Below are 18397 nucleotides of genomic sequence, written 5' to 3'. Positions count from 1 at the left end.
GCGAGAAAGGGACTCTGGTAGCGGCTGTACCCGAAACGTCACTTCCTGCGACACGCAGGAAACAAAGGCTCACAGTTCACGCGATAATAAGACCACTCGATACTCACTAGGATTTGTAGTCTTTCTTCTTTCTTCGGATTCACTCTTCCGGTCTACGGGTCAGACCCACTGCAGGATCTGGCCTGGTACAGCTGGGTGCATGCAGAAGTAGGTGGAGCTGCTCTTAGTTGCATCTTTGAGAGAGTTTTATTGTAAAACTCTTATAATTTATAGTAATCGGAGGGGAAAACACTTCCTTTTAATTGCTGTGAGGACCGCTGCCAAAGAAACGCAGTAGATCCGCTCTCTTTTGGGGGCGGGGAGAGAGAACGGGTTGTGTCCGCCATGTTGGTGAAGTCAAGCGAAGGCGACTAGAGCTCCAGAGGGCCAGTTCTGTGGGCTCTAGTCCGCCATATTAATAAAGAGAAAGGGAAGGTTGACCCTCCCTCGCCTCCGCCCCCACATACACACCCCTTCTTCCCACTCCGCTCTCACGACTAAGCTCTCACGATTAAGGCACGCCTGCCTCGATTGTCCAGCCTCTGCCAGAAGAAAGCTTAGCAGCCAGCGCCTCGGTAGAGACTTAAGGGCGCTGAATGAGTGGGAAAGGGAAATGCCGACCAATTGCGCCGCGGCGGGCTGTGCCACTACCTACAACAAGCACATTAACATCAGCTTCCACAGGTAACCTGGGCAGGGAGTGGGGGTGACGGAAACTGGAGTTCCTATTCTGGCTATCGCTTGTGTGGAAGGAACAGGAGGATTCTCCTAATTCTAATAACTTTCCCAGCTGGTAGCAGGGAAGCATGATACGTCCTTTGTTTTTCTCAAATCCGTCCAATTTTTCCCTGCTTTCGGGGAAGCTTTACTCATTTTCTAAAAGAAATCCAAGTACTGTTTGGTGATTACCCCTTAGTAAAAAAGTAACAGGAGGATATCGTAATTTTCTACTCTTTTATTCCTCTGTTAGACCGGGTCTTGACATGAATGACGCCGTAAGGGAGAAAGAGATCTTCCCATTCAATCAGCTATCACCGTAAAAGCCTGCTGTGTTCCTGTTAAAATTAGGAAATTCTCACTAGATGAATTGACTTGGGAGGCATTTAGATTTCTAATAGTCACATAGTAATTCTGCGAAGGAATTGAGTCATCTTTGATAGCCATGGAATTAAGCGATGTTAATTAAAGTGCAAAAGATAACCTTTCTGTTCTTACTAGAACAGAGTAATAAAAAGAACCTAGGTTTTCTTTTGTTTGCTGGAAGAAAAATCAAAATTATTTAGTTCTGTCAAACCAGAACTCTTGAAAGCACTTTGAACAATGCTTGGAAAATAACAGGTACTCTGTAAATGTTTACCTTCTCTGCAAGTGCCTGCCACGTGCCTGAAGAAAAGACACATTAAAAAGTTAAGTGACACCGGTCCTGATTTGATATATTTTATATACCTAACAACGTATGTGATGTTAGTATGTAGAAATTATATCCTTGACCTTTTTCCCTACCTCACTATTACAAACTGTACTTTTATTAAAATCTGCCACTTAAAAAAAATCTTGTGATGTTTCTGTTTTTAAATTAGTTGATGCATGTATAGTGCTTTGTTCATTCATCCATCAAGTATGTACGGAGTTCCTAATTACCTGACATTGTGCTAAGGATCCAGAAAGGTCTAATCCTCCTGGAGTTTAGAATTTAGTGGTGGAGAAAGACATAAATCATTATAATTAAGTGCCACAGAAGAAACATTCAGAGACCTGACTTAGTCTTGGAAAGTCAAAAAACACTTCTCAAAGGATGTGATATTTCAAATGAGACCAAAGGATGACAGATTTGGTCCTGCATGCTACTTAAGTATTTTCTGTTTTATTCTAAGAGTACTTAAGAAGCCATGGAGGGTTTAAAAAATGAATGGCACGATTAGATTTGCATATTAAAAAGTCCTCTGGTTGCAGTGTAGAGAATCGTAGTATTACTGAAAGTGCTGGTCAAGGCATCATCGGGAATGAACTTGATGAGAAAGGAACTTATTACAGAATATTAATGTACCTATTTTTTCCTTCACAGGGAAATCTTGTTACAATGTCAACTAAACTAAATCCTGTACTCAGTTGCTGGCATTAGGGAAGGTGTGAGCTGACAGAGAAAAACTAGTTAGGAAGCTGTAGTAAATAAAACAAGGAAAAGTCCACCCAATTTTCTAGACTAGGGTGATATTAGAGTAGAATTGGAGAGGAGGGGACAGATTTGAGAAATGTTCTAGGAGAAACTACTGAATTTAGTAATTTGGATAGATGAGGGAGGGTAGTCCAGACACCAGTAACAATGTTTAACCCAGTTGTGTTGGCTCACACCTGTAATCCCAGCACTTCGGGAGGTCAGGGTGGGCTGATCACTTGAGCCCAGGAGTTTGAGACCAGCCTAGAAAACATGATGAAACTTCGTCTCTACAAAAAAATTAGCTGGCCGTGGTGACGCGTGCCTGTAGTCCCAGCTACTTGGGAGGCTGAGGTGGGAGGACTACCTGAACTGGGGAAGTTGAGGCTGCACTGAGCCAGGATTGTGCCACTGTACTCTAGCCTGGGCAATACAGTGAGACCCTGTATTGCCAGGGTCAAGAAAAAACAAAAGGCCGGGCGCGGTGGCTCAAGCCTGTAATCCCAGCACTTTGGGAGGCCGAGACGGGCGGATCACGAGGTCAGGAGATCAAGACCATCCTGGCTAACACAGTGAAACCCTGTCTCTACTAAAAACTACAAAAAACTAGCCGGTTGAGGTGGCAGGCGCCTGTAGTCCCAGCTACTCAGGAGGCTGAGGCAGGAGAATGGCGTGAGCCCGGGAGGTGGAGGTTGCAGTGAGCTGACATCCGGCCACTGCACTCCAGCCTGGGTGACAGAGCGAGACTCCGTCTCAAAAAAAAAAAAAAAAAAAAAAAAAAAAAGAAAAAACAAAAAAAAGATGGATGGTGGTACAATAACATGCATAAAATTTGCCTATGAATTGAATATTTTCATGTGTAACCTCAGAAATTTAGGTCTTAAAATAGTATTCGTTATAATAAAAATACATTCCTAATTCGTAAATACAAACCAGGTCCAATTGATTCACTCCTTTACTACTGGGACATTAGTAGACTTTTTTTTTTTTTTTTTTTTTTTTTTTGAGACAGAGTCTCATTCTGTCACCCAGGCTGGAGTACAGTGGTGCGATCTTGGCTCACTGCAACCTCCACCTTCTGGGTTCCAGCCATTCTCCTGCCTCAGCCTCCCGAATCGCTGGGACTACAGGTGCATGCCCACATGCCTGGCTAATTTTCATATTTTTTAGAAGAGACTGGGCTTCACTATATTGGCCAGGCTGGTCTCGAACTCCTGACCTCGTGATCCGCCTGCCTCGGCCTCCCAAAGTGCTGGGATTACAGGCATAAGCCACTGTGCCTGGCCATTAGTAGACTTCTGTATCTCCATGTGCAAGTTATTTTGCCTAAACTTACTGTCTCTATCTTTTTTACCTCTTAGCCAACTCTAGTCTTAAGTCTCCCCAGTAATCTGAAATTGCTCTTGCTAACATGACCTTTATGTCTCTCTACATTCATTTTTCATGGTGTGTGATCATTTCCTCCTTGAAATACTCTCTACTTTTAATTGACACTAATTTTATGGTTATCTTCTTACTTTTTTGGCCTGTCTTCAATCTCCTTTGCTACTCTTCTCTCTACTCCTTAACCCAGGTCTTCACACTCATATCAAAATAATTTCAGCTGTTCTGTGGTCTCAGCATCTACCTGTTGATGCCTCCCAAATCAGTATCTCCAGTCCATCTCTGTCTAATGAGTTCTAGACCTATAGGCAAGTGTCTACTCAGTATTTCTCTGGTCTTTTAGTTACCCAGATTTGTTATCTATATTGACAAACTGCCCTTCCCCAAACATACCCCCACTTTCTGTACTCTGTTTCTCAGTAAATGAAGACACTACCCATCTGGAAACTTGGAAGTCTTTCTCCCTTGACTTCTCACCATTACACCTTGATTAGATTATTACAGTAGGCTTTTAACTGGCTCACTGTTTCCATCCATGCACTCCTAGCCACTCTTCTATAATCAATAGTATGTTGCTAAATATTTAATAAATGGTTCTCTAGGGAGGAGAAAAAGCCCTGATTTGTAGTGTTTCCCCACCTTCTATGATGTAAATACTACTACCAAGTCTAGTTTCAAGCTATCAATATAACATCACTGATTATGGAGTTGGGAAGAGATGTGCAGTCTCACACTATTCTATAGTATTTCCACCATACAGATACAACAGACAACCTTAAGAGTAAAGATAACAGTAAAATCACTAGGAAATTTGGGGATTTGGGTATTCATTACCTTTTCATTTTAATTTATTTAATTGCAACTTTAATTTTAATAACGGCTGTGTTTAACAACTGGCTCACAGATTTTCTGTTAACAATCAGCTCTCACAATTCAGCCTTTTAATGGCTTACCATTGCCATTTTGGATAAGGTGGACAAGGTTCAAAATTACTCTTTGACTTAGAAGGTCCTCCAGCATTATTTCATAACACTATTCTCTGTCCCCAAGATATTCTTAACACTACTGACCCACCCTAACTTTCCTAGCTGATTCCTATAATTTTTAAGGCCTCCTGACTAGACTAGCTCTTCCTGTTTTATGATTCCATACAACCTTGTACTTACCCTTTTATAAGACTCATGGACACTTGTAGTTACTTTTATTATAATAATAAATAGCATTTATTTAGTATTTAGCAGGTACTGTGCACTGGGCTAAGCATTTACTGACATTTTTTCATTTAATCCTTATGACCACACTAGGTGCCATTCTTATCACCACTTTATATATGATAAAAAGGAGACCTAAAAAGGTTAACTTGCCTAAAGTCACCCAGATATTATGCAGAGGAGCCAGGATTGGTGCCCTGGTTTGAGTCCAGAGACAGTGACCACTGTTCTATTGCATCCAACTAGTTGATTCCCTACCTTCCCCATTACAGTATACACTCATGAAAGAGAAGTACTATGTCTATTTTGTTTACTACTGTGTCTTCAGTGCCTAGGACAGTGCTTGGAATGTATGAGGCATTCAACTGATTATTGAAGATGCACACAACATAGCACTGTTTAAACTACTGAGTGACTTTTCAAAACATCAAATATTTGTAAGAGCCTGGTTCTATTACTGTATAGATAAGAATATATCCTTCTCTTACCATAATATTAATTTCGTCATATTTATGTGATGATTTATTATTAAATTAAGGTGAACTTAAATTTAGCTTATGGCTATATCTCCCACTCTTTGAATGTGCTGAGAAAAGTCCAAACAACACATCCAAAACATGATCAAGGTTAGTGCTGTACAAAAACATTACACCAAAATTAAATATAAAATCATTGATTATTCATATTCTGTTTCAGCACAGAAAAATCTAAAGACTAGTAGTGCCAAATTAACCCCATTAGTTCATTGATTCATTGATTCAGAAAAGTTCATTGAGTGCTTAACAGGTACAATGCTAGATACTATGCTAAACTCAGGGACAAAGCAGTGAAAAACATAGCTCCTACCCTAGAGAAACTTACAGTCCAGTGGGAAAGATAGAAAAGTAACCAAAAAACTGTGGTATCAATGCTATAGCAACATCTAACCCAGTCCTCTGATCATGGAAAACTTCCTTAATAAGATAGGATTCCTTAACAGTCTTAAGTAGAATTTGGTCAAGTTAAGGTTAGATTCAAGGCATTGATTTCCTAATTAAGGAGCTAGTTTTTAAAAGAGCTTTAAAAGAAAGAGAATTAAGGACCTGAATAATATCTGAAAGACAGTCTTAGAGTGGAAGAGTCTTACACAAATAATACAATGATAGTACTTATTTATTGAGTCTTTATCGAGGCCCTGACAAGAAGAAATATGTTAAAAGCCTGATTTTTAGCTTAGTCTTTAGGAAATATTTCCAAACTGTCAAATACTGGGACAGAGATCTTTGAAATGAGACTAGATTGTTGTTAAGAGGTGAGGCTAGGCAGAGTAAGTAAGTTATCAGAAAATTATTCAGCCAGGCGCGGTGGCTCATGCCTGTAATCCTAGCACTTTGGGAGGCCAAGGCAGGTGGATCACCCGAGGTCAAGAGTTCGAGACCAGCCTAGCCAACATGGGAAACACCGTCTCTACTAAAAATACAAAAAAAAAAAAAAAAAAAAATTAGCCAGGTGTGGCGGGCGCCTGTAATCCTAACTACTCAGGAGGCTGAGGCAGGAGAATTGCTTGAACCTGGGACGCAGAGGTTGCAGTGAGCTGAGATCCTGCCACTGCCCTCCAGCCTTGGCAACAAGAGTGAAACTCCGTCTCAAAAAAAAAAAAAAAAAAAAAATCTCTCTTTTCTTGTAAAATAGAAAAAAATGCATATGTGAATTGTGGAGTGATATACAGATGTTAGTATCTTCAGATCAGGGTGCCTATAGGGTTGAGGGGGATGGAGACAGAAGATGGGAGAGTGTTGACTGTAAATCCAGACATTCATTTCTTTGTGCCCCTCATTGCTGGTAATGTTAGCAAACCTAGTATATGCTATATACCCAAAGCTGTTACCTAATGAGGCTGCATTTGGGGGCTTCTGAACCACATGATCTTCTAACTTGGATTTTGTGGTTCTTTTTAAGCACCAGTCATTTAATAATTAATATCTAAAGGATAATGTAGTCAAACCAAAGAGTTTTACACAAGCTTACTACATGCGACTGTTGATTCTTATATTTCCAAGTTACTGGTATAATTTTTAGAGACAGCCCCTTATATTTGTCTCTTCCTTAACAGGGACACACTGGATGCATATCAGTATATAGTTGACCCTTGAACAATACAGGGTTTAGGGGTGCAGAAGCTCCCTCACCACACAGTCGAAAATCAGAGTATGACTTTTGATTCCCCCCAAATTGAACTAATAGCCTTAAACAATAACACAAACAATCAACACATTTTTTGTTACATGTGTTCTATACAGTATTCTTACAATAAAGTAAGCCAGAGAAAAGAAAATGTTATTAAGAAAATCCTGCCAGGCATGGTGACTCACCCCTGTAATCCCAACACTTTGGGAGCCCGAGGCAGGTGGGTCACCTGAGGTCAGGAGTTCGAGACCAGCCTGGCCAACATGGTGAAACCCTGTCTCTATTAAAAATACAAAAATTAGGCGGGCGTGGTGGCAGGTGACTGTAATCCCAGCTACTTAGAAGGCTGAGGCAGAAGAATCACTTGAACCTGGGAGGTGGAGGTTGCAGTGAGCCGAGATGGCACCATTGCAGTCCAGCCTGGGCAACAAGAGCAAAACTCTGTCTCAAAAAAAAAAAAAAAATCTTAAGAGAAAATATATTTACTATTGATTACGTGGAAGTGGATCACTATAAAGGTCTTCATCCTTGTCGTCTTCACATTGAGTAGGCTGAGGAGGAGAAGGAAGAGGGGGGTTGGTTTTGCTGCCTCAGGCATGGCAAAAGTGAAAGAGGTGGAAGGGGAGGCAGGAAAGGCAGGCACATTCGCTCTAACTTTATGGAAATACATCATAATTTCTGTCTTGCTCTTTTTCATTTCTCTAAAAATGGTTTTATATCGTACCAATCCTTCTTCCCTGTTTGCTTTAGTTTCAGTGACCCTATTATAGAAGGGTCCATGTCATAAAAGAAATCAAAAGCAGTCTTAAATAATCAGAACCCTTCTGCCAGATTTTCTAATGTCAATTTTTCTGGCATTGCTTCTTCTTCAACTTCTTCCTCATCATCTGGCAGTGGTTCAGAAGCACTCAGCTCCATCAAGCAGTCTTCTGTTAATTCCTCTGGTGTGGTGTCTTAAATCAGTTCTTGAATTTCTTTAAGATCCATTTCTTGAAACCTGTCATTGTCCACCTTTTTTGCCATATCAACAATCTCTTTCATGATTTCCCTTATCAGCTCTGTCATAAAGACTGTGAGGTCACGCACAAATACACAGTTTTCTTTCACAGGAATTTATTGTTTTGGGCTTGGTGTCTTTCACCACTTTTTCTGTAACCATTTTCAATGGTGCAGTCCTTGTATACTTTTATGATGTTTTCTATCTTTGTTGGGGTTTTTTTCCATCACGTTGGCAATCCTTTCCATAGAGTACCATGTGTAATGTTAAAACTTGTGACCCTCTGATCTAGAAGTTGAATTAAAGACATTGAATTTGAGGGCAAATAGACCACTTTGACACTTTCTGTGTTGGACTCACGGATCTTGGTGGCCAGGGGCATTGTCCAAAATGGAAAGAACTTTAAAAGGCCATACCTTACTGACAACGTGCTTCCTAAATTTAATGGAACCAATCCAGAGAAAGGGTTCTCAGTGTCTGGGCCTCTCATTTTACAACAAAAAGACTGGCAGCTGGTGTTTATCTTTCCTTTTCAAGGCTCAGGGTTTAGCAGGTTTGTAGATAAGGGCAGAATTGATATAAACCCAACTGCATTTGTACAAAACAGTGTTAGCCTATGCCTTCTTGCCTTAAGTCCTGATGTTTGCATCTCTTCCTTACTAATAAATATCCTTTGTGGCATTTTTTTTCAAGAAAGGGCATTTTTGTCTGCATCAAAAACCTGTTCAGACAGATAGCCTTTCTCTTGAATGAACTTAATGGCATCGGGGAACATCTGCAGCCTCTTGGTCAGCAGAAGCTGTCTCTCTCTTATCTTGACATTTTTTAAGCCAAACCTCTTTCTAAAATTATCAAACATCCTCTGATGGCTTTAAATTTGCAGCTTCAGATCATTCACCTTCCTTTTGTTTTATCATATGACAACCTCACTTTTTCTCCAGAGTTCTATATAAACTCTAATATGATTTTTCTAAAAATTTTCTTTCTAAAAAAAAACTACCTGTAGCCCTGGAATATAGGTATGACTTTCTTACAGCAGTTGTGCACTCACATAAAAGCTGCATTTCCAATACAGAATAGAAAGATATTTCACAAAAAGTGCAAGATCTTTGTACCTGCTGGCATAGCTGTAGCAACAGCTTGACGATTTTTTTTTTTTTAAACAATGGTCCTGGATTTATTTATTTTGAAATGGCAGGCAACCACAGCTGCAGACCTAAATCTGTGGGGGATATATATATCTCTCTCAAGCAATTCAACTTTTTCTTGTATTGTCATGACTCTGCTTCTTAGAGCACATCCATCATCACTAATGGCACTTCATATGGGTATCATGGTATTAGTTAAGGTTTATGATATTGCACTAAATACAATGAAAAATATGCAAGAACTGCGAGAAATCACTTTCTGCCATGATACACAACTTACTGGAGAGACAAATTGCTCAGACAGAGAGAATTAGCATCACATGGCACGTTAAGTGGGTACTCACAGCACTTATTGAGCTCACCACAATAGAAGATGGCTATGAAATTATTACAGTAGCACAGTATGTACTACAGTTGGTTTTATGCAGTTATCATTATACTGCATCTTTGCATTTGTTTACATTCTTCTGGACTGAATGATGCCATGTATGGTCTCTGTAAATTTGATAATTTTAACTTTTTAAAATCTATATATTTCACGGTAGTAAATGACAAATAGACTAGTATGTGTACATTTTATGGTAGTAAATGATAAAATAGACTGGCATCTACATATATTTTATATATTAATGACATACCTTTGTCTTAATTTTTTCAATGTTTCCAGGCTACATGGTTTGTCTGCAAGTTTTTTCCAATTGTTTCAAATTCCAATGTATTCATTGAAAAAATGCACATATAATTGGACTTGTGTAGTTCAAACCCATGTTGTTAAAGCGTCAACTGTATTTTATACTTGAAATATGAAAGGAAAAACATTGCTACAAAGTATTTTATGTTTTTGTAAGTTTGCTTTCTGCTGCACTACATAATTAAAGAGTTGACTTTTTAAAAATATTTGCTGTTTACATACAGAATATTATTATTCTGTATTTGTATTAATTTAGCAAATTTTGTTGAATCCCTGCTGTTTGCAAAGCATTGTGCTAAGTGTCAAAGATAAATACAGAATATATACCAAGATATAATGATCCCTGTCCTCAAGAAGTTTATAATCTTTATGTCATTGGAAATTAAAATGGAAAAATTACAAAATAATGTGGTAAGTGTCATAATGATGGGACATAGAGGAAGGAGTACCAGCATCTGCCTAGGCTTTCCTTGACAAAATTTAATATTTAGATATCTGACTTTTCTTGACTACATATATCAGCAGTAGATTAAAGCATGGTGAAATTACTCCTGCTTATAATGGTTCTACTTAAACTTGATCTAAATCAGTTTAGTCATGTTTTATTTTACTGCCCAGATTAAGGGCTAATTGGGAAGAAGTGTCTCTTTTTAAAAGCCGTGAAATATAAAACGACTCAAGTCAGTTTCTGACTAAGTTTTTCAAACTTATAAAACATTACCATGAATTGGTTTCTGTTTCAGTGTCTGGATATTGTGAGTTTAACATTTTCTATGTAAATGGGACACACTTTTAATCATCTTCGAAATTTCTTTTAATCATTTAGGTGCAACCAGAATTATGATAGTTGGAACTTGAGTTGCATATTTTTTTTGTTTAAGGTTTCCTTTGGATCCTAAAAGAAGAAAAGAATGGGTTCGCCTGGTTAGGCGCAAAAATTTTGTGCCAGGAAAACACACATTTCTTTGTTCAAAGCACTTTGAAGCCTCCTGTTTTGACCTAACAGGACAAACTCGAAGACTTAAAATGGATGCTGTTCCAACCATTTTTGATTTTTGTACCCATATAAAGTCTATGGTAGGTAATGTTACTCTCTTGTTTTTAAAACCATTTTTAGAACCCATTCCTTTTTGTTTATGCAGTTATTAACTGAAATTCATTTATAGTGATATGCCTCAAAAAAGTTGCAGACCTTCCTCTTGTACAGTAAAGGTACAGGCTAGAATCAGAGTTTGGGTTTCCTGACTCCAATATTCTTTCCCCAATCCAAATTGTTTTACTATATTGGAATTTTACATTATTACCAATTATTATTAATAATTGCACCACTGGTAAAACTGAAAAATCATATGAGTAATGAAACTTCCAGCATCACTGTGTTCTGATTTTAAAATGACATACAAATAACATGTGTAAAGTACTTTAAGAGCAGCACAGCCAGAGTTACACCAAAGAATGTAAGTTCAGAGGGAGGCAGACATAACAGAAATCTTCAGAGAGCTTGGGCATTTAGAGTGGGCTTTTGAAGCCTTGGGAGTTTAAAATAGAGGAAAGGGATCTTGGCTTTGCACAGAATAATTACAGTTGCATGATGAGATCAAAAACCAGTGGGCTGAGGGGTGAGTAGGAAATGTTAGCAAGTGATATTTGAAAGGAAAGAATGAAGAAAAAATGAAGCAAAAAAAGTAAAATTAAAAAATGAAAGAATTAACATATAAGATGAATGAATTAAAACAATGTTTTATCTAGTTAGGGAAGATCTGACCAGAGAGGAAAACCTAGCTAGGAAAGACAGGGTCACCAAGGGTAAGAAAGGGTAAAATGAACACAAATAGTTTAGCTTTGAAAGGCAGGACAAACATGTTTTCCTCTGAGAGAGGAAAAACTACTGTTTTTCTTGTTTGTAACAGTTACACTTTTAAATGTATATGAGTTATTATCTGAATGGGAGACCAGGTTGTGGTAAGCTAATTACCACTGATGTTAGAAAAGCTCCAGGAGGGCAAGAACTTAGTCTTTTTCATGTGTGAATCCTCAGCACCTCAAACAGTGTCTGGGACATAGTATATACTCAAATACTGAATTTGAAATGTACCTTATTTTTGACATTTTGATTATTTATTTAATAAATACAAGTAAACTTTCCATTATGCCAGAATCTAAGCTCAGTGCTAGAGATACAAAGATCAAAAAAGAGTCCCTGTCAATTCCCTAGGCAGAGGGACTAACTGAGGTTTCATGAGGATAGGAACCATATTGTCTTATTTGTTCAGTGTTGTGTCCCCAGGAATTCATAGTATGTGTTTCAAAAAATGTTTATGAATAAAAGACACAGACTTATGAGGATATGATATAATCTGGAAACTCTCAGTGGCTTAGTATTGCTGGAGTATAAATCAAGATGGTAAATTGCAGAATGGGGTGAGATCCTAAATTGTATAGTATGCCACGTAAAGATTTTTTTTTCCTTTAGATAATAGGTAGGCAAAGAATAATTTGGCCAGAATAGAAATGTCAAATATTCTAGAAAAATTATTCTCATGGCAGAATGTGGATTAATGAGGATCAAAATGAAGTGCAGAGATCAATAAAGAATAATACAGTCAGAACAGATATGATAGAGGCCCAGTGTAAGTAGTGACATCGAGAATGACAGTGTTCAGCCTTACTGTGGAACAGAGAAAGGAAAAAAAAGAATGACAGAGAGGAGAGGATTCATGGTAGGAATATTTAGTGGGTAGAATTAACAGGACTTGATGACCATTTGAATGAAAGAAATAAAAGCAAAAAAAACTCCTGATTTTGGCAAATATTCCTAGCCAGATTTTAAATCCTTGAAGATGTAACCATCAAAAATTAATAGGTAAATATATTTAGAAACTTGATACTTAAGAATATATTTCTCCAGATCCTTCAGTTTTCATTAAGTAGGACCCTGGTTCTAAAATATTCATCAGATTGAGAAAATGGTATTTAATTAAAAGGGGATCAAATTAATATCATAAATAACATCTACATATATTCTAAATTGACCTTAGTAAATTGGAAAGGATCTTTAAAGTCTCTATAGAATCATAGTCAATAATTTGGAAAAAACCTTGGACGTCCATTGTCTATTTCCAAATCAATGTTTGAATCTCTCTGGATATGGGACAAAAAGAAGTAGGTGACTAGAGTTTATTCAGCCAGTTAAAAAACTTAATCTTGGATTACATGAGATGGCTGCTGCTGTTTCCTATTAAGGTTTTGATATTGACTTTTAAAAGAACAGTTTAAATACTCTGTTATCCAAAACTGGACACTATTTGCTTATTTGTGATATTTCATAATTTATGTTCAACCCTCTAATTTTATTCGGCTCAGAAACTCAAGTCAAGGAATCTTCTGAAGAAAAACAACAGTTGTTCCCCAGCTGGACCATCTAATTTAAAATCAAACATTAGTAGTCAGCAAGTACTACTTGAACACAGCTATGCCTTTAGGAATCCTATGGAGGCAAAAAAGAGGATCATTAAACTGGAAAAAGAAATAGCAAGCTTAAGAAGAAAAATGAAAACTTGCCTACAAAAGGAACGCAGAGCAACTCGAAGATGGATCAAAGCCACTTGTTTGGTAAAGAATTTAGAGGCGAATAGTGTATTACCTAAAGGTACATCAGAACACATTTTACCAACTGCCTTAAGCACTCTTCCTTTGGAAGATTTTAAGATCCTTGAACAAGATCAACAAGATAAAACACTGCCGAGTCTAGATCTAAAACAGACCAAGAGTACCTTCATTTCAGTTTAGCTTGCACAGAGCTTGATGCCTATCCTTCATTCTTTTCAGAAGTAAAGATAATTATGGCACTTAACGCCAAAATGCATTATTTAATAAAGTTTTACTTGAAGTAACATTACTGTATAATTTGTGAAGACTTGATTACAAGAGAATAAAAAAATTTGTATGAAGTTTTTATTTGAAAATGAATGGAAGTGCCTTACGTTAGAATTATGGACTTAAAATTTTTGCCAATAAATTGTATGTTTGAAAGGTGTTTTTTGTTTCTGTCTTTTTAAACTACTATTAAAAGAACAGCTTATGATAAGTAATATGTTTAACTTATATTAGAAAAGAATTTTTTCCTGTACCAAAGTTGGCATATTACACTCTAAATAAGATGCTAAATAAGAGTTAACCAACATTTACATGACCTTAAAACTGCTGGGTTTTGTATTAAATTATAATTGGCACTGTGATTTGAAAAATTTATAGAAAAAAAAAGGTACAGGGCAAGTTTTTAAATTAAAACTTTCTGTATTTTGTTTTACCAGTAAAAGTGAGCTTGTCATGGCCTCTATCGTAAGAATATTAGATTTTAAAATAGGTTGTAAAATATTTTGAAAATATTTGAATGTGAAGTACCATTGAGTCATCCAAACTAGGTAAGGCCTCAAGTACTTTAAACTAGTAAAATCTAGTAGCTGATAATATTCACCTAAGAAAATGTTGTAAAATAATTCAGAGTTCAGGACCTAGCTAAGTAAATGTATACTACTCTTTTTCTCATATTAAAGACCTTACATTTCCAACTTCAAAATTGGTGCTTACGTATTTGTTGATAACCAAAACTCCTAAGGTTTTCTGTTTTCTTTTTAACTACTTTCTAAATGCATGCTATACCTCAGAAATAGTATATCAATATAGTGGGATTTTTTTTTCCTCTTCATAAACCCACAGTAAAATTTAATCACAGGAAACTACTTATATCTTCACAATTTGTATTAATAACTTAAAATGGCATCAGTTTATCTTAGACATCAGCTTGCTTTTTATCTCCTTTTTTAGTGAGTGAAATAGAGCAACCAGCATGCCTGTGTTCCCAGCTACTTGGGAGGGTAAGGTGGGAAGATCACTTGAACCTAGGAGGTTGAGGCTATGGTGAGCTGTGATTGCACCACTGCACTCCAGCCTGGACAATGGAGTGAGACCCCTGTCTCTAAAACAACAACAGCAAATACAAATAAAGCAACCATAGTGCATAAGGGAAATTAAATGTTCCCTATAGAAATATGCGTATATCTGTGATAATGGTATGCAAATGCTAATTATTTTACAAAATAAAAGTATCAGAACTATTCTTATCATTGGCACTTGAACAATTAAAGGGTTTGCTTTATTTCACTAATGTTTAATAGGAACCCTTTGCTTCAAACAGCTTTGTTGAAATCATGTAAAAATGTGTTAATATATAATCAAGTTATTTAACTCAACCTATTCAAACTTGTGATACTAACATACGAAGGTAGCATAATTCATAATTATGTCATAAAAAGTCATAAATTGCTGTAAAACTTTCCTATAAAGTAATAGCTACTTTATGATTAAAAAAAAATTCCCACTTTTTGCCAACTATTTAGGATTGCATTTGCTTGGATCCTAGTAAGAATTCTTTTACAGTTTTAGCACTCTCTTTACTAAGGAATGCCTCCCAAGGAAATGCAAAGGTAGGAAAAGTCTCTTAGAATGCCCATGAGGTATTTAAAACAGATATTTATGAAAATCTTTTTGTGGATGTTATAAATCTTGCTAGTTATTTTATCTTTATCTTAAGTATTAGATGTAGTTCCTTGGAATTGTCATTACATATTTATTTTTTTCTAGTATGGTTTCAAATAACTTTTCACCAGCATATAATAATCATCAAACATTTACTGACCACATCTACCTTATAACTCAAAATAAGTTGGACAAATAATCATTTGAATAAAAACTATTTTTTCCAAGTATAACCACTCTCATGTGGTTCACCCTTCACCCCAGATACAAAACACTTATGTAGCCCAGTTCCCATCTACAATAATACCTTGAAATCTTAATAAATTTTAAAAATCATAAAAATAAAATATTGCAAAATACAACAACTTTTTGACAAGGTTACTTCATCTTCATTCATTATTACTTGACAGTATTAAATAAACTACTACTCAATAATTTTAGAGTGAACTTTTCTGTGTTTTCTCTGTCATTTTCGTTTTACTGTCTTGACAACATGCTCCAAACTCTTTGCATCAAATTGTTTTATTAGTATACATTTGTCTACCTTTGAACTAGCTTTATTCACAGAGAAAAACCTAAAAGGAGTCTATTAAAATCCTGTTTCAGTTCGATAGGTTTCTTTTTATCACCCTGACCATAAAACTAACTGAAATTATAATAGCTTTTTTTCCTCTGCTGGTCACAACACAGATCTTCTGTTTATTTGTCCTCTGTCTATTGGGCACCAACCTCTACAAAGAACCAGCCAAAGGCTGGGTACTTGATATACAAAGGAATATGACATTATTTTCTACCCTCAAGTTGCTCTATCTCCTGAGAGAAACAAGTAATATTTATAACACAATATGATAAATGCTACAAAATAAATAGCTATAAGGTCCCTTTGGTAAATGCTGTTGAATTGGAATTCAGTAAGAACTATAAACTGTAGACCTTTTTATAATCAAATGCTTTTGTTTTGAAACAAAACAGATTCCTCCTTGTATTGACTTAGCAAAGGAGGTACAAGGACATTGGCATTTGACCTGAATTACGGTGTTTTATTGAAGGAGCAATAAGACAACATGTTTACCCTTTAAAATGAACACTGAACAAATGTGTTGTTAATGGTATCTTTGTTAAAAGGAAAACATAGCTATAAATAAAATAGTACATCAAAATCCAGTACTGGAGTTCATTTGAAATTTGGTATTTTGTGTAAAATAACAAACCTATGAACACAGATTTTTAAAATAACTCAGAATCTTATAAAGCACTTTGGTATTTATTTGTTCTCTTTTTCCTTACATTCTGTGTGGTAGGTGGTATTACCTCTGATTTACACATGAAGACATCTTTGTTAATTCAATTTATTTATTCATTTGGGCATTTACTATGTGCCAACTTGCACAAGGAATAGAAATGTCTGTGATCTAGATAGTTCTAGATTGAACATAGATCTTCTGCCAACAAATCCTCTCTGCTGTTCACATTACCCTTTGTTTAACATGTGAAGCAGGTTACTAAAATAGGACAAATCATGTGTCTTAAAATATGAAAATAGTAAAGTCTTTGAGGTCACTTGATCTTTTCTATAAAGTAGACTTTATAATACTGTGTTTTATCTCATTTCTCAATGTTAGAATACGGGTAGATTTTAATTTTGCTATAATACAGGAAATGGTTCATCTTTGTACCAAAATATTGGATTCTTCTGATATTTAGACAGTTGGAAACTTTCTAAAATTGAGGATTTTGTAATGTATACTAAAGAATTGCATATTCACAAAAATGTATTCTGAGTATGGTGATATTAAACATTTTTCCCCAAGGAAATTACTGTCATGCCTGTTATTTCTAAGAAATGTACATAAATATTTCTGTGAAAGTTCTTTTACACTGACCCCCTAAAAGATTTCTGTGAAGTCCTTCTCCCTAAACTGAAGCAAATGGTAAAACAAATAAAGATAATGTAAAGCCTTGAAGAGAAATTATTTTCATTTTTGTTGCTCAAGTTGTATCTAAATGTACATTATAGTTTATTTGCACTGTTTTAGATACTGGTTAGGCAATCTAGACGAGATATACAAAGGGCTATAAAAATGGTAAGAGTCTATCTCTATCCTGACCATAATTTGAGGCTCACACAAAAATGTATTTGCAGGCTAAGTACAGGGGTTCATGCCTGTAATCCCAGCATGTTGTGGGGCTAAGGTGGGTGGATCACTTAAGGCCAGGAGTTTAAGACCAGCCTGGGCAACTTAGTGAGACACCCGTCTCTACAAAAATAATGAAATAAAAATTAGCCAGGCATGGAGGCATGTGACGTAGTCCCCTAGCTACTCAGGAGGCTGAGGCAGGAGGACTGCTTGAGCCCAGGAGTTCAAGGCTGCAGTGAACTATGATTGCACCACTGCACTTCAGCCTGGGCAACAGAGTGCAACCCTGTCTCTTAAAAAAAAAAACAAAAAACAAAAAAAGACATCAAAGCACAATTTTACTAACAAAAGGGAAAGAAGATTGTGATATTTTATTAATTTTTTTCTGATTAAAACATTGTTTCGGGCCGGGCGCAGTGGCTCACACCCGTAATCCCAGCACTTTGGGAGGCCGAGGTGGGCGGATCACAAAGTCAGGAGTTCCAGGCCAGCCTGGCCAACATAGTGAAACTCTGTCTCTGCTAAAAAATACAAAAAATAAGCCAGGCATGGTGGCGGGTGCCTGTAATCCCAGCTACTCAGGAGGCTGAGGCAGGAGAATCGCTTGAACCCGGGAGGCGGAGGTTGCAATGAGCCGAGATTGTGCCATTGTACTCCAGCTCCGGCAATAGTGTGAGACTGTCTTAAAAAAAAAAAAAAAAAAAAAAAAAAAAAAAAAAAGTTTGGAATACTGTAATTCAAAAAATGCTATCTTTTTTTCTTTTCTTTTTTCTTTTCTTTTTTTTTTTTTTTTTTTTTTTTTTTTGAGATTTTTCGCTCTGGTTGCTCAGGCTGGAGTGCAATGGCACAATCTCAGCTCAACAGAACCTCCACCTCCCGAGTTCAACTGATTCTCCTGCCTCAGCCTCCTGAGTAGCTGGGATCACAGGCA

The 18397-nt window shown here is 36.7% G+C and overlaps 1 protein-coding gene across 2 annotated transcripts; it reads left to right on the top strand.

Annotated features, from left to right (window-relative positions):
• The first annotated feature begins 105 nt into the window (after nucleotides 1-105).
• Nucleotides 106-17143, top strand: THAP2 (THAP domain containing 2). Of its 2 annotated transcripts, none has more exons than XM_030938604.1 (3): nucleotides 106-207; nucleotides 10672-10867; nucleotides 13154-17143. In XM_030938604.1, the coding sequence occupies exons 1-3, from the start codon at nucleotides 200-202 to the stop codon at nucleotides 13577-13579; spliced, it is 630 nt and encodes a 209-aa protein (XP_030794464.1). In that variant the 5' UTR covers nucleotides 106-199; the 3' UTR covers nucleotides 13580-17143. The 2 variants fall into 2 exon arrangements, with proteins under 2 accessions (XP_030794464.1, XP_010369030.1); XM_010370728.2 differs by having other exon boundaries at nucleotides 147-723.
• The last annotated feature ends 1254 nt before the right edge of the window (nucleotides 17144-18397 follow it).

Source organism: Rhinopithecus roxellana, chromosome 10 (genome assembly GCF_007565055.1).
Source record: "Rhinopithecus roxellana isolate Shanxi Qingling chromosome 10, ASM756505v1, whole genome shotgun sequence".
In the NCBI taxonomy this organism is placed as follows: domain Eukaryota; kingdom Metazoa; phylum Chordata; class Mammalia; order Primates; family Cercopithecidae; genus Rhinopithecus; species Rhinopithecus roxellana.
This window is presented reverse-complemented; position numbering and strand designations above follow the sequence as displayed.

Coding starts and splice junctions, on each gene's coding strand:
- THAP2 (XM_010370728.2), top strand. CDS start 653: ATGCCGACCAATTGCGCCGCGGCGGGCTGTGCCACTACCTACAACAAG. Junction 724..10,671: donor ATTAACATCAGCTTCCACAG/GTAACCTGGGCA, acceptor TTTTTGTTTAAG/GTTTCCTTTGGATCCTAAAA. Junction 10,868..13,153: donor GTACCCATATAAAGTCTATG/GTAGGTAATGTT, acceptor TATTCGGCTCAG/AAACTCAAGTCAAGGAATCT.